Source organism: Tasmannia lanceolata, unplaced genomic scaffold (assembly GCF_043159265.1).
Source record: "Tasmannia lanceolata isolate RefF3 unplaced genomic scaffold, GAP_Taslan_0.1 ptg000018l, whole genome shotgun sequence".
Lineage (NCBI taxonomy): Eukaryota > Viridiplantae > Streptophyta > Magnoliopsida > Canellales > Winteraceae > Tasmannia > Tasmannia lanceolata.
In genome coordinates, this window is record NW_027518695.1 from 41,046,007 (window position 1) to 41,062,689 (window position 16,683).

A 16,683-nucleotide genomic window follows, 5' to 3' on the forward strand; every position below is an offset into this window, starting at 1 on the left:
CCACCTTTCCCATCTCAAATCCTTTTTCCACCAGGAAAGTGCAAAGCCTCTCATACCAAGCTCTAGGAGCTTGTTTTAATCCATATAAAGCTTTATCAAGCATGAAGACATGATTTGGATGTTTGTAGTCCTCAAAACCTGGAGGTTGCTCAACATACACTTCCTCTTGGATATAGCCATTTAGGAAGGCACTTTTGACATCCATTTGATATAGTTTAAATCCTTTATGAGATGCATATGCCAAGAGTATCCTAATAGCTTCCATACGGGCAACAGGAGCAAATGTCTCATCATAGTCTATTCCTTCCTCCTGATTGTATCATTGGGCTACAAGCCTAGCTTTATTTCTAGTGATAATTCCATTTTCATCCAATTTATTTCTATACACCCATCTCGTGCCAATGACTGGATGATCACTAGGTCTAGGTACTAGCCTCCACACCTTGTTCCTTTCGAATTGACTTAACTCTTCTTGCATAGCCATCAACCAATATTCATCCTTTTCGGCTTCCTTGATGGACTTAGGCTCTAATTCGGATAGGAACGCCAAGTTATTGCTCACACTACGATAGTATGATCTAGTTCTTACTGGCGATCTGGCATCACCTAAGATTTGGGATTCAGGATGATCTACTAATATTCTCCTATCCCTAGGCAATGAGCCATCATCTACATTTTCTACTTCCTCACTAGGCAATGTATTCCTTGTAGATGCATGGGAAGGAACATTTGTCTTAGGTAATAGATGTTCAATAGGTTCATCCTCATCATGTGGCATTTCTTGAGGTGTTGGCTCTCTCTCATCAAATGTCACATGCATGGATTCTTCTACAACTAGGGTTCTTCTATTAAATACTCTATATGCCTTGCTATGTGAAGAATACCCTAAGAATATGCCATCATCCGACTTCTTATCAAATTTGTGTAAATTATCTTTAATGTTCAAGATGAAGCATTTACAACCAAACACTCTAAAATAGCTTATATTTGGTTTCAAGTTTTTCCAAAGCTCATAAGGTGTTTTCTTAGAAATTGGCCTTATATATACCCTATTTATGATATAGCAAGCGGTGCTAACCGCCTCTGCCCAAAAGTATCTAGGGAGATCATTTTCATGCAACAAAGTTCTAGCCATTTCATGGAGGGTTCGGTTCTTTCTTTCTACAACCCCATTTTGTTGAGGTGTCCTAGGTGCCGAAAAATTGTGTTTGATACCATGTTCAATACAGTAAGTGTTAAAATGTATATTTTCAAATTTTGTTCCATGGTCACTTCTAATGTAAGATATGGCAATACCTTTTTCATTTTGTATTTGATTACACAATTCAAGGAAATTTTCATAGGTTTCATTTTTATGTGCTAAAAATATGACCCATGTAAATCGTGAGTAGTCATCCACGATGACAAATACATACCTCTTTCCACCTAAGCTACTTATCTTCATTGGTCCAAAAAGGTCCATATGAAGTAGTTGCAAGGGGTAGGTGGTTGAAATCATATTTTTAGGGGCAAATGAGCTTTTTAATTATTTTCTTAATTGACAAGTTCTACAAATGTGATCTTTGGTGTATTTGAACTTAGGCAATCCTCTAACAATTTCTTTTGAGGAGAGGGTCGAAATGAGATCCATTCCGGCATGACCCAATCTCCTATGCCACAACCAAGAATCTTCACTAATGGCATTAAGACAAGTCACATTTTGGAGTCTAAGATCATCTAGTCCAATGGTGTAAATGTTATTGTCTCTAGAACCTATGAATTTCACTTTTCCATCTATCTTATTTTTAACAATGCATTTGTCGGGGTTGAAGACTACTTCAAAACCATTATCACATAATTGACTAATGCTAATAAGATTATGGGATAAGCCATCAACATAAAGCACATCATGTATGGGAGAGGTAGAGTTACCTATGGTGCCTTCTCCTTCGACTTTTCCTTTCTTGTCATCTCCAAAGGTAACATCTCCACCATCCTTGAGTGATAGGGATGCAAATTGAGTGAGGTCTCCGGTCATATGTCTAGAGCATCCACTATCAAGGTACCATGTGTTCTTCTTGTTATGGCTTTTAAGGCATACCTACATATGAATAGGCAAGTGAGATTCTTTAGGTACCCAAATCTTCCTAATCTTGCTATGTTCATTTATTTTCACTTTAGAGTTCAATTTGATTTTATCTTGTTTAGCATGCATGCAAGCAACTTTATAATGACCTTCTAAACCACAATAAAAGCAAGTTTTGGTACTACTAGAAGAAGCCTTTACAAGTTTGTTTTTATAGTTGGATATTGTAGTATTCCATTTGTGTCCAAGTCCACTTTTATCATGTGGCATTCTTTGAATGTTAACAAGCTTATCCAATTTCAATGAACTATGCTGAAAATCCGATATAGGGGGTCCCAAGTTATAATAGAAATGGCAACTATGAGGAGGGAGAATACGGTTGTTTAAGAAAAATAGAATTTACCAATTTGAAAAACTTAAACCGATTAAGAGATCAAAAACAATATTTAGCATACAAGTTAAATCTAATGGTGCAATGCAAATGAAAGAGCAAAGAGATAGAAAGAGTGCACCCGAGATTTAAAGTGGTTCGGTCCTCAAACCCGAGGCCTACTCCACTCCACCAACCAAACCCGTTGATGGCTTCACTATTTGATCTTCTTAACCTTGGCGAAGATCGGTGCCAATTACAATTGCTTTAACCTTGGTGGCAATCCTCACCACGGAGAAAAAGGGCTCCGCTTCTCCGAATACTCGCCCGAATACAAATCTTGAAAGATGAAAGAAAGAACTAAAAAATCCCTTCACAAGGGTTACAAAAGATGTACAATTGAGAGCCTATGATCCAAATCCTAGAGTTGGTGATGAGAGGCACAATTGAAGCTTGATTCACTCTTGGGTATTCAAATGAAGTTTAAGAGTGTTAGGATTGATTCTTTGTATGTTTAGAACACCCATATTTATAGGAAAAACAAAATATGACCGTTCAGTGGCATTATGGTAATTCCAGCAAAATTCCAAACGGCTCTTTTTCAGACCGTTGGAGTGTTCTCGGAGTTCCGAGAATAATTCTCGGAGTTCCGAGAATAATTCTCGGAGTTCCGAGAATAATTCTCGGAGTTCCGAGAATAATTCTCGGAGTTCCGAGAATAATTCTCGGAGTTCCGAGAATTCTCGGAGTTCCGAGAAGCCACACAGAAATTGGAAAAAGTCTACTGGACCATTTCTCGGAGTTCCGAGAATTCTCGGAGTTCCGAGAAAACCTCTCGGAGTTCCGAGAAGCCTATGCAGAGCAGATTTTCAATTCTGTTTTTGGGCTTCCAGTTCTCAACCAAGATGGGATTGCTATGAGGGTTCCAAGGTGTTGGAACTCCACAAGTACAATCACTTGTTTATTTAGGGTGTGTGAGATTACTTTAATTATGCCTCTAAAAACCTAATCTAGGTTTGGATCAATTACATTAAAAAATGGTCTTCAATATTAATTTCTTCATGTCTTCATGTCTTCATGACTTCTTGCTTGATGACTTTGGCCTTCCAATTAGTGGTCCAATGTGGGCTTCTTGGCCTTCAATCCAAGCATCCTTGATCTTACTTTATCAAGATCTACAACTTAGACAAACAAACACATTAGTGATAAATGATCACTTGTGTATTGGAATCATCAAAACAAGATGGGAATGCCAAGGTAAAAACCATTGGGCTTACATATGCTCAACTTTTTCAAATAGTTTCTTTAGTTCATCATATTCAAAAGATAGTTTACTATTTTCATGCTTTAGCTTGTTGTTTTCAATAGAAAGTTCTTGACGATTTTCATTTAAGATTTTGATAGAAGCATTTAAATCATGAATTTCAACTTTGTATTTTCCATTTTCATCCTCTAAAAATTCATGATCTTTCTTTAACCAACCAAATTCTTTTGTCATATTAGAGAGAGAATTTTCAAGTGATGTATTTTTATCAAATTCAATCTCAAGTTCATCATGTGCATTTTGCAAGGAATCTAGAACTTCTTTTAAAACAATGACATTATTTAAAGTATTTACCTCTTGATTGTCGTTTGTTGAGGCCATGAAGCAAACGTTTCTTGCAATCAAGCAATCTTCTCCATCGTTTTGTTCGCCTTCACTTTCAATTTCCTCATCCCATGTGGCGGTCATTCCTTTCTTGCCTTCTCTTCTCTTGACACGGTTGTTTGAAGAAGGCTCATTGTTGAGTGGACAATCCGGGCGAATGTGTCCAAGCTTCTTGCATCCATAGCATCGGGGTTGAGATGATCCATCACCGAGCTCTTCTTTCTTCTTGAATGGAGAATTGGTCCTTCTATTTTTCATGCCTCCCATGTTCCTTTACAAGAATTTGATCCTTCTTGTTAGGAGAACAACTTCCTCTTACATGTCTTCCTTTGCATCTTCATTGTCACCTACATTACAAGCAAAAGCAACTCATTTTCCTTTTTCAATTTTAGTTTCAATTTCGGGTGCTTTTGTTTTGAAAATCATTTCATGGGTTATCAAGGACCCTATTAGTTCATCTAGGTTCAATGTATTCATGTCCTTGGCTTCGGTGATTGCGGAGGTTTTGGATTCCCATGATAAAGGTAGGGATCTAAGGATTTTGGTCACTAAATCTCTATTTGAAAATTGCTTTCCAAGTCCCCTTAATCCATTTACAAGGTTCGTGAATCTAGTGTACATGTTGGCAATAGTTTCATCGGGTGTCATTTGAAAGAGTTCATATTGCCTAAATAAGTGATTCATTTTAGATTCTTTGACTTGGTTGGTTCCCTCATGGGTGACTTCTAAGGTGTCCCAAATTTCCTTAGCCGAATTTAAATTTGACACTCTATTGAATTCTCCGGGAGACAAAGCACAAATTAGGGAATTCATGGCTTTGGCGTTGTAGTTTGAGGCTTGTTGTTCGGCTTCGGTCAAATCATTTAGATTTCTAGTGGGTAATATATATTCATTACTAATTGCTCTCCACATTTGATAATCTTGGGTTAAAAAGATTTTCATTTTGGTTTTCAAAAATCCATAATTTGTTCCATCAAAGTAGGGTGGCCTAGTGTTTGAGTAACCTTCATGGTGTTGAGGGTAGTTTGCCATTTTTAGAATCTTTACTCTAGACTTGTTAGGGTTTTAAAAATTAGAGACGAGGCGCTGATACCAATTGAAATAAACAACAGCGGGGGTGAATTGATTTTAACACTAAATTAGGCCTTTTGCAAATTTAATTAGTGACCCCAATTTGAATTTTCTTCTCTAGATTAGATTTTTGGTTAGATCAAGTAAGATTAGAAACAAATGAAATACCAAACCAAATGACAAGAATGAAAGTGCAAGAAGAGGAAAGAACACACCGATATATAGTGGTTCGGGCAAAGCCCTACTCCACTCTTCTTACGATCGTCCTTAAGGTTTTCCACTATGCGAGACCTCCACGATGCCCGGCTCCGAGGCGATTACACTTCCAAGAGATATTAAATAAGGATGCCCTTACACCTTTACACCGACTCTCCTTCTTCGCCGAGTTCTAAGCGATTGCTCTCTAGGGTATTACAATAGGATGCTCTAGCCACCTTTACAAGAATAGAAGAGAAATAGCTTGGCTTCTTCTTGAAAGCTTGATGCTCTTTGTAGTCCCTTGATTGCTCTTCAATAGTGGTTGCAAGTGAAAGCTCTAAATCCCAACTCAATAGATTTGCAAGTGCAAGGCAAGTTTGGGGAGAAAAACAAAATCCAAAGCTCAAATGGGTTGCAAGTTTTCTTGAATGCTTAAGGAAGTTTTTCAATTGTTCAAGAGAGGGGAAAATAATCCTCTTGATGTTGTATATATAGCTTCCTTACAAAATATGACCGTTTGGGGGTGTAGATAACAAAAATCACAAATTTATTCAAATCCCAACGACTCTTTTTTGGTCTGTCGCGAGGTTCTCGAAGCTCCGAGAAATTCTCGGAGTTCCGAGAGAACGGCCAGAAGAAGAAAATATTCTACTGGACCATTTTCTCGGAACTCCGAGAAAATTTCTCGGAGTTCCGAGAAAATGGTCAGAAGCTACTGGACCATTTCTCGGAGTTCCGAGGGAACTCTCGGAGTTCCGAGCTCGGAGCTCCGAGAAAAATCTCGGAGTTCCGAGAAGCCTAAAAATCAGCAGATTTTGTGTTTTTATTGCTTGTTTGATTTTTGGCTTTTGGAACTCAAACCCTATGATAATTTTGGAATTTTTATGAGGGTCCCAACATGTTGGTCCACCACATAACCATTCACTAATCCATTTTAAGTTCTTAAGTGTTTTTGAAAAACTCTTTTAAAAACACTTTGCCTTGTCTTGGAAATCTAAAGAGAAATGATGTACAATGATACATATGTAACCTTCAACTTCTCTTTAGTCTTGGTCTTCAATTGATCTTCCATCTTTTGTATGCTTGCTTGAGAGATGATGTGAGCTCCACTTAGCTCCTTTGACTCTTGTGTTGGTACGTCTTCAAGCATGACCATATAGTGTGTTGGTTTCTTCAGTAATCAATCCTATCTTAAACACAACACTTTAAGGCAAATTGATTAGTATTCAATAACACAATCAATTATATTTAGAATCATCAAAACAAGATAGGAGAGTAGACCCTTGGGCTTACATGCAGTCCTTTATAGAACAGAGGTCTAGGATCATCCTATGCAAATGAATGTTTTTGCACAACCTATTTTCTGAGTGGCCCATCAAATGCACGGTTTGGATCATCCTATGGTGTAAGCCTTACAGTACTTTTTGAAAAAATACTCGACTATAAGGGCTCACACCATATAAATCTCGGATTTGGATGTGGGCTTGTAGATAGATTGGCCTCAAGGAAGGATCTCGAACTATACGCTAAAACAATGCAAAAATTTTAATTTTAACAAGAAAAAGTTCCGAACAAAACCATAGATTCACATTATTCAACACAAGATCGGTAAAAACCCTAGATTCTCATAGTTCCGTACAGAAAAAATTAAAATCACAGGATTAAATGTAATTAAAATCTCAGAAAACAACATCAAGACTACAAGTTGAAATAAATTTCAGTGTAGGAAAAGAAAAATAGCAAAGAAAACTTGGAATGAAGGATCTCGAACTATAGGCTAAAACAATGGAGAAATTAAAATGTTAACAAGAAAAAGTTCCAAACCAAACCCTAGATTTTCGTTATTCAACACAAGATGGGTAAAAATCCTAGATTCTCATAGTTCCATATAGAAACAAAAAACAAAATCAAGACAACAACTTGAAATAAATTTCAGTGCAAGTTTAGAAAAAAAAAACATAGAAGGAAGGACTCGAACTATAGGCTAAAACAATGTAGAAATTAAAATTTTAACAAGAAAAAGTTCTAAACCGAACCCTAGATTCTCATTATTCAACACAAGATCGGTAAACAACATCAAGACTACAAGTTGAAATCAATTTCAGTGCAGGAACAGAAATATAACCAAAAAAAATTGGAAGTAAGGATCTCGAACTATAGGATTAAAAATGCAGAAATTAAAAATTTAACAGGAAAAAGTTGAAAAACCAAACACTAGATTCTAATTATTCAACACAAGATCGGTAAAAACCTTACATTCTCATAGTTCCATACAGAAACAACAAAATCACAGGAAGAAATATAATTAAAATCCCAGAAAACAACATCAAGACTACAAGTTTAAATAAATTTCAGTGCAGGAATAGAAAAATAAGGAAAAAAACGTTTAAGGTTAGATCTCAAACTATAAGATAAAACAATGCTAAAATTAAAATTTTAACAAGAAAAAGTTCCAAACCAAACCCTAAATTCTCATTATTCAACACAAGATCGGTAAAAACCCTAGATTCTCATAGTTCCATACAGAAACAACAAAATCATAAGAAGAAATATAATTAAAATCACAGAGAACAAAATCAAGACAACAACTTGAAATAAATTTCAGTGCAAGTATAGAAGAAAAAAAACATGGAAGGAAGGACTCGAACTTGGGCTAAAACATTGCAGAAATTAAAATTTTAATAAGAAAAAGTTCTAAACCGAACTCTAGATTCTCATTATTCAACACAAGATCGGTAAACAACATCAAGACTACAAGTTAAAATCAATTTCAGTGCAGGAACAGAAAAATAACAAAAAAAAATTGGAAGTAAGGATCTCGAACTATAGGCTTAAAAAATGCAGAAATTAAAATTTTAAAAACAAAAAGTTGAAAACCAAACATTAGATTCTCATTATTCAACACAAGATCGGTAAAAACCCAAAATTCTCATAGTTCCATACAGAAACAACAAAATTACAGGAAGAAATATGGTTAAAATCCCAGAAAACAACATCATGACTGCAAGTTTAAATAAATTTCAATGCAGGAACAGAAAAATAACAAAAAAAACGTTTAAGGTTGGATCTCGAACTATAGGATAAAACAATGCTAAAATTAAAATTTTAACAAGAAAAAGTTCCAAACCAAACCCTAAATTCTCATTATTCAACACAAGATCGGTAAAAATCCTAGATTCTCATAGTTTCAGACAGAAACAACAAAATCACAAGAAGAAATATAGTTAAAATCTCAGAAAACAAAATCAAGACAACAACTTGAAATAAATTTCAGTACAACTATAGAAAAAAAAAACATGGAAGGAAGGACTCGAACTATAGGCTAAAACGATGCACAAATTAAAATTTTAACAAGAAAAAGTTCCAAACAGAACCCTAGATTCTCATTATTCAACACAAGATCGGTAAAAACACAAGATTCTCATAATTCCATACAGAAACAAAAAAATCACAAGAAGAAATATAATTAAAATCTTAGAAAACAACATCAGGACTAGAAGTTGAAATAAATTTCAGTGCATGGATAGAAAAATAACAAAAAAAACTTGGAAGGAAGGATCTCGAACTATAGGCTAAAATAATGCAAAAATTAAAATTTTAATAAGAAAAAGTTTCAAACCAAACCCTAGAATCTCATTATTCAACACAAGCTCGGTAAAAACCCTATATTCTCATATTTCCATACAGAAACAACAAAATCACAAGAAGAACTTTAATTAAAATCTCAGAAAACAACATCAAGACTACAAGTTGAAATAAATTTCAGTGCAGGAACAGAAAAATAACAAAAAAAATGTTGAAGGAAGGATCTCGAACTATAGGCTAAACCAACGTATAAATTAAAATTTTAACAAGAAAAAGTTCCAAACAAAACCCTAGATTATCATTATTCAACAAAATATCGGTAAAAACCCTAGATTCTCATAGTTCCATACAGAAACAATAAAATCAAAGGAAGAAATATAATTAAAATATCAGAAAATAATATCAAGACTACAAGTTGAAATCAATATCAATGCAAGAACAGAAAAATTAAAAAAAACTTGGAAGGAAGGATCTCGAACTATAGGCAAAACTAATGAAGAAATGAAAATTTTAACAAAAAAAGCTCCAAACCAAACCCTAAATTCTCATTATTCAATACAAGATCCTTAAAAACCCTAGATTCTTATAGTTCCATACAGAAACAACAAAATCAATAGAAGAAATATAATTAAAATCTCAGAAAACAAAATCAAGACAACAAGTTAAAATAACTTTCAGTGCAGGTAAAGAAAAAAAACTTGGAAGGACTCGAACTACAGGCTAAAACAATGCAGAAATTAAAATTTTAACAAGAAAAAGTTCCAAACCAAATCCTAGATTCTCATTATTCAATATAAGATCTGTAAAAACCATAGATTCTCAAAGTTCCATACAGAAAAAAATAAAATGACAGGAATAAATATAATTAAAATCTAAGAAAACAACGTCAAGACTACATGTTGAAATCAATTTCAGTGCAAGAATATAGAAAAAATAACATAAAAATCTTGGAAGGAAGGATCACGAACTATAAGCTAAACCAATGCAGAAATTAAAATTTTAACAAGAAAAAGTTCCAAACCAAACCCTAGATTCTCATTATTCAACATGAGATCGGAAAAGTTTCATACAGAAACAACAAAATCACAGGAAGAAATAAAATTAAAATCTCAGAAAACAACATCAAGACTACAAGTTGAAATAAATTTCAGTGTAGGAACAGAAATATAACAAAAAAAACTTGGAAGGAAGGATCTCGAACTATAAGCCAAAACAATGCAGAAATTAAAATTTTAACAAAAAAAAGTTAAAACGAAATCGTAGATTCTCATTATTCAACAGAAGGTCGGTAAAAACCCTAGATTCCCATAGCACCATAAAGAAATAACAAAATTACAGGAAGAAATAAAATTAAAATATCAGAAAACAACATCAAGATTACAAGTTGAAATAAATTTCAGTGCAGGAACAGAAAAATAACAAAAAAAACATAGAAGGAAGGATCTCGAACTATACGCCAAAACAATGCAGCAAGTAAAATTTTAACAAGAAAAAGTTCAAACAAAATCCTAGATTCTCATTATTCGACACAAGATCGGTAAAAATCCTAGATTCCCAAAGCTCCATACAGAAACAACAAAGTCACTAGAAGAAATATAATTAAAATCTCAGAAAACAACATCAAGACTACGAGTTGAAATCAATTTCAGTGCAGGAATAGAAAATAACAAAAAAAACTTGAAATGAAGGATCTCGTACTATAGGCTAAAACAATGCAGAAATTAAAATTTTAATAAGAAAAAGTTTCAAACCAAACTCTAGATTCTCATTATTCAACACAAGATCGGTAAAAGTCCTAGATTCTTATAATTACATACAGAAACAAAAAAATCATAGGAAGAAATATAATTAAAATCTCAGAAAACAACATCAAGACTACAAGTTGAAATCAATTTCAGTGCACGAACAGAAAAATAACAAAAAAATCTTAGAAGGATGAATCTCGAACTATAGTCTAAAAAAATGCAAAAATTAAATATTTAACAAGAAAAAGTTCCAAAACCAAACCCAAGATTCTGATTATTCAACACAAGATTGGTAAAAACCCTAGATTTTCATAATTCCTTAGAGAAACAAAACAATCACAGGAAGAAATATAATTAGAATCTCAGAAAACAACATCAAGACTAGAAGCTGAAATAAATTTCAGTGCATTAACAGAAAAATAACAAAAAACACTTGGAAGGAAGGATCTCGAATTATAGGCTAAAACAATGCAGAAATTAAAATTTTAATAAGAAAAAGTTTCAAACCAAACCCTAGAATCTCATTATTCAACACAAGCTCCGTAAAAACCCTATATTCTCATATTTCCATACAGAAACAACAAAATCACAGGAAGAACTTCAATTAAAATCTCAGAAAACAACATCAAGACTACAAGTTGAATTAAATTTTAGTGCAGGAACAGAAAAATAACAAAAAAAAACGTTGAAGGAAGGATCTCGAACTATAGGCTAAAACAATGTATAAATTAAAATTTTAACAAGAAACAATTCCAAACCAAACCCTAGATTATCATTATTCAACAAAATATCGGTAAAAACCCTAGATTCTCATAGCTCCATACAAAAAAAAAATCACAAGAAGAAATATAATTAACATCTCAGAAAACAACATCAAGACTACAAGTTGAAATAAATTTCAGTGAACAAACAGAAAAATAACAAAGAAAACTTGGATGGAAGGATCTCGAACTATATGCTAAAACAGTGCAGAAATTAAAATTTAACAAGAAAAAGATCCAAACCAAACACCTGATTCTCATTATTCAACACAAGATCGGTAAAAGCCCAAGATTCTCATTGTTCCATAAAAAAACCAAAGATACTCATAGTTCCATACAAAAACAACAAAATCACAAGAAGAAATATAATTAAAATATCAGAAAACAACATCAAGACTATAAGTTGAAATAAATTTCAGTGAAGGAACAGTAAAATAACAAAAAAAACTTCGATAGAAGGATCTCGAACTATAGGCTAAAACAATGCAGAAATTACAATTTTAACAATAAAAAATTCCAAACCAAACCCTAGATTCTCATTATTGAACACAAGATCGGTAAAAGCCCAAGATTCTCATTGTTCCATAAAAAAACAACAAAATCGCAGGAAGAAATATAACTAAAATATCGGAAAACAACATTAATACTACAAGTTGAAATAAATTTCAGTGAAAGAACAGAAAAATAACAAAAAAACTTCGATAGAAGGATCTCGAACTATAGGCCAAAACAATGCTGAAATTACAATTTTAATAATAAAAAATTCCAAACCAAACCCTAGATTCTCATTTTTCAACACAAGATCAGTAAAAACCCAAGCTTCTGATAGTTACATACAAAAACAACAAAATCACAGGAAGAAATATAATTAAAATATCAGAAAGCAACATCAAGACGACAGTGACGTTGCGGTTGGCAAAAATGAGGTCCTGGTCTCTCATAACCTCTCTGGCTAACTCTGGGGAGCTAACCACGATGGCGTTCTTGTTCAACAGTCGGACATTCATGATAGGGCCATATATCTTGGCTAATTTTTCGAATTGACAATGGAGTTCCTCCTCGAGAAAGGGGAGGAATCCAACCAAGGGCAACCCTCGTGGGCCTGGAGGCAAAGGGAAATGTTCCTTGCTCCATTTCTTGGCCATCCATACGTACCATGCAATCAATAATACTGCAGTGGAAGCCCACATTTTATAATTTGATATAAACTCCCTAGCCAGATCGGATCTTGCCATCTTTCCCTTGTGGTAATGATGGAAGGAAGTCGGTGTGGAGTTGAGTGTAATATGAGTTCAAATATATAGTAACAAATGGTCAGAGAGAATTCTGGCCGCCTTTTTGGAAAATTGTGTAGGTTTTTAAATTTTAAATGGAAAATTGTGGCCGCCTTTTTGGAAGATTTAACGTATAGTAACAATTGAGGGAGACAGAATAAGACTTGACTTGTGAGTTGCGTGGAGTTGAGGGGTACTCAATTTTAAGAATGCATTATAGCTCACTCGTGGAAAATTTTGACCACCACTGCAGAAGAGTTAATGTATATTAACAAATGAGGGAGAGAGATTAAGACATGAGGCTTGTAAGTAGCATGGACTTGAGGCGCAGGGGCAGGGGCGGAGCCAGGATTTTTTGCCAGGGGGGGTAAAAAGGCTAAAAATAGTTGTTATAAAATAATCAAAATATTATTATAAATTAAAAAATTTTCAATTCATACAAATTTCAATTCAAATTACTTCAAATTTGAAAAACATTTATATTTTCTTGCCTACAGAAATTTTGCTCAATTTTTCATGTTTTGATGTATTGTAGTTATGAAGATTGGATTTGCAAATTATTAGGTGAGACGAATGCTTCTAGAACATATTTATGAAGTTGTTTGAAGAGTATTAAGAAAATTGCGCGTATTTCTCCATTTAACGCGTATATATTCTTAGTATAAGGTACTTATTTTCCTTAATAAATTGTAACTAAACAGTTGGCCCCACTACGTACATGGTTTTGAGTGGAGATGGTGGGCCACACACCATGAAAACATGGTATGAAATGATGGGCCTCATCCAAGCTATGCATAAGGTGGAAAAATATTTCACAATAGGAAAAATTCAAAAAACTAAGGCCAATAATCCGTTAAGACTCAAATCAAATTTCAAAATATGTTGGGTATCCATTTAGTATAGTACCAAGACCGTGTGGGCCACCGGATGATTGTTTTACAAGATCAATGGTCTTGATTTCATATACATGTTTTCCCTGTTTAAACTCTAAGATTCTTTTTTTCTTTCTACAGTTGATCATAAAAATTAAAAAGTTAACTTTGGAGGGCAATTTTGTAGTAACTGTTACAAAATAATAGTAATTTATTAATTACAAAAAAGTTAAAGGAAAGTTGTCTTTATCCTAACTTTCCCGCACAAACCCTTCTCCTTTGCGCCTAATTTTTGGCAAAAAAACAAGGGGGCGATCCTAGCCAAAACCCTGAGGCCTTAAGAATTTTTTCGAAAAGACCAATTCAAGGGGGGCAGCTGCCCCCCTTATGCTACATGTGGCTCCACCCCTGTTGAGGGGTACTCCATTTTAAGATTGAATATAGCTCAGTTATTAGTTTTCAAATTTTCCATGGAAAATTTTGGCCACCTTTTCAGAAGAGTCATCTATTTTTAGAATGCATTATAGCTGATTGAGAAATTAAATAATCGCAAGTGCACGGATCGCGTGTAGATACGGGTCGAACTCAGGGAAGAGAAATCTAGTTGTAATCCTATTCTTGTACTGATTAGAATACTAGCTATGATATAATGTTGCCTGGCATGGACTCAGGATTTCCGTGGACTTGACCTCGGAGCCAACACTATATATAAGCGTATATTCTATTCAATCTAAGAATCAAATTCAACTAAGATCTTTGTGATTTAAAATCCTAATTTAGGCAAAGTGTACCAAAGATTTAATGATTCTATTAAGTATCTATGAAATAAGAATAATCAGTTCTAATTAATGAGAGAAATCAGTTCTAATTAACAAACACATTAAAACTATTCTAATTAGAAAATAAAAAAACTAAAACCTGAATTTCAGAATCTGGAATTAAAAATAACGTTTAGTAAAACAGTCGTATCTCACTCATCAAAATTCGGATTTTAACCCAAAAGTACTCATTTCGAAGGATTTGGAAAGCTCTACAACTTTTATGTTTATGATTTTTACTGATTCGGTTGTTTATCTGTCCAAAATTGGCTTCAAAAATTAACTAACAGCACTAAAACGGAAATAGTGGGACTTGAAATCAAACTTGAAACCTAGAATTAAAAGAAACCACTAAAACTAAGATTTGTTTAAGAGATAAAAGATAGATTAAAAACGTACTTAGGGTCTGGAATCCACCACGGGTTTGGAATTATATTATTAATCAAACCAATTTCTGTATTGGATAGTGTATTTGATAAATTTAGTCTATGGGGAATAAGATCTATTGATGTCATTGCCCATGAGTGTTTTATCAAATATACTACTCAATTTAAAGATATTATATAAGAAATTATATTTATTTATCGGCAATCACTTATACGACTAGGGAAAGCCAGTGGCATACGTGATTGGGATCCAACAAATACAAATCCTTACATAAGTTGTTATATAAGCCACTGGTTTTAATTAATCATCTTTCTCCTTCCCCATGGCTTCATCTAAACCCCAAGTAGATGGATTTAGTTATTCATGGAGAAGGGGAAAGAAACAAAGAAAATAGAGAGAATAGAGAAGAGAATTGCCATTAAGGACTTGAAAAGAAAAATCAAACACAAAGTATTTTCTCTTTTAATTAAAATTAAACAAAAATACAGTTAACTAGGATTGAAAGAAATAACAGAAATTAAAGAACACTTAGTCTTTTTCTCCTTCGAGCAACGGCCAACTTGTCCTTCTCCGTCTCTTGATGTCACCTTGGAGTGGAGCCTTGGATGGTTGATCCTTGGTTGAAGAGATAAAAACTTGAAAAAGAAAAAGAGAACAAGAACCCTAAGAGAGAGAGCTTGAGAGTGGTAGAGAGAATGAGTAGTATGAGAGCCAAGAGTCTTCACTTCAATATATAACTTTTTTCCCTTTCTATTTTCATCTCCAAGAAAAGACACAACCTTGGCATCTCTTTTGTATTTTTGGCAATCACACCTGTAATTGATAATTCTGCAACTTCCACCATTTATTTGTAATGGCAAACTTCTTCTTTCTTTTCTCAGAATTTTAGCAACTTGGCACTTGCTTTGGGTAAGTTTTTGTTGACTTTTTGCCTCTTCCCTTATTTTTTTACGTGGGAGAATGGTTGGGAATTTTGGCAACTTTCTCTCCTTCATTGTGGGTCCCACCTATATTATAGTGGAATCAAGTAAAACAAATTAGTAACCACATATGTATAAAACAATCATGCATATAATGACAAAAAGAATGAGAAAATATCAAGTGGGTCCCACTTTTCATAAGACAATCTCTATTTTGGTTCAAAAATTCCCAACATGGCTACGGCTTTGCCTATTTTGAAATCAGCCATGATGTCATGCTTATCTCAATGGTTCGGATTATCCCATGGGTTGCAATATTTAGAAATAGTGAGAGCAAGTGCAAGTAGGTGAAATAGAAATTACTATTTCATGCAAAAAAAAAAAACGTGTACAAATGTAAAGATTTGCATATGTTTTGTAATTGCATGTGGGTCCCATAGGTATATTATATAATATATGAATCACATAGCAATTACCATTTTTAATCCAAAACCGTTGGCTGCTTTTGGAAATCAAAGTTTGCATGGTTTTTGTATAACTCTAGTGGGTCCCACTTTTTATACAATATAGAAACTTTCCAACCAAAAACGTGAAGGATTGCATGTTGTATAAACAAGCTTGCATATATGATTTTCTTTGATGAGTGGTCGGTGCATTCAAATTAGCAAGTGGTCGATGGCTTTGGAAACTTTCTATTTTGCATAAAATCATGGCTGCTATGCTAGTGTTGTCTGGATGAATGGATTGCATGCATATAAATCCGATGAATACGTGGGCTGCTCTTAGTGTATTTTTCAATTGGGTACCACTTATAATATAATATATTAGAAAATAGAACACAAACGTGGGCTGATGTTGTTGTTGCATGGGAGAATGGGTCCCACCATGAATAAAAAGAAGCAATATTTACACCCCCTTTTATTACTAAAGACACCCATCGCCAGCGTACATTTACACTAGGTGTCCCTG

General features: G+C 33.9%; 1 protein-coding gene across 1 annotated transcript; it reads right to left on the reverse strand.

Annotated features, from left to right (window-relative positions):
- Positions 1 to 12,246: 12,246 nt before the first annotated feature.
- LOC143850337 (carnosic acid synthase-like) lies at positions 12,247 to 12,678 on the reverse strand. Its single transcript, XM_077359594.1, has one exon. It carries the CDS (start codon positions 12,676 to 12,678, stop codon positions 12,247 to 12,249), a length of 432 nt encoding a protein of 143 aa, XP_077215709.1.
- Between the last annotated feature and the right edge of the window lie 4,005 nt (positions 12,679 to 16,683).

Coding starts and splice junctions, on each gene's coding strand:
- LOC143850337 (XM_077359594.1), bottom strand. CDS start 12,678: ATGGCAAGATCCGATCTGGCTAGGGAGTTTATATCAAATTATAAAATG.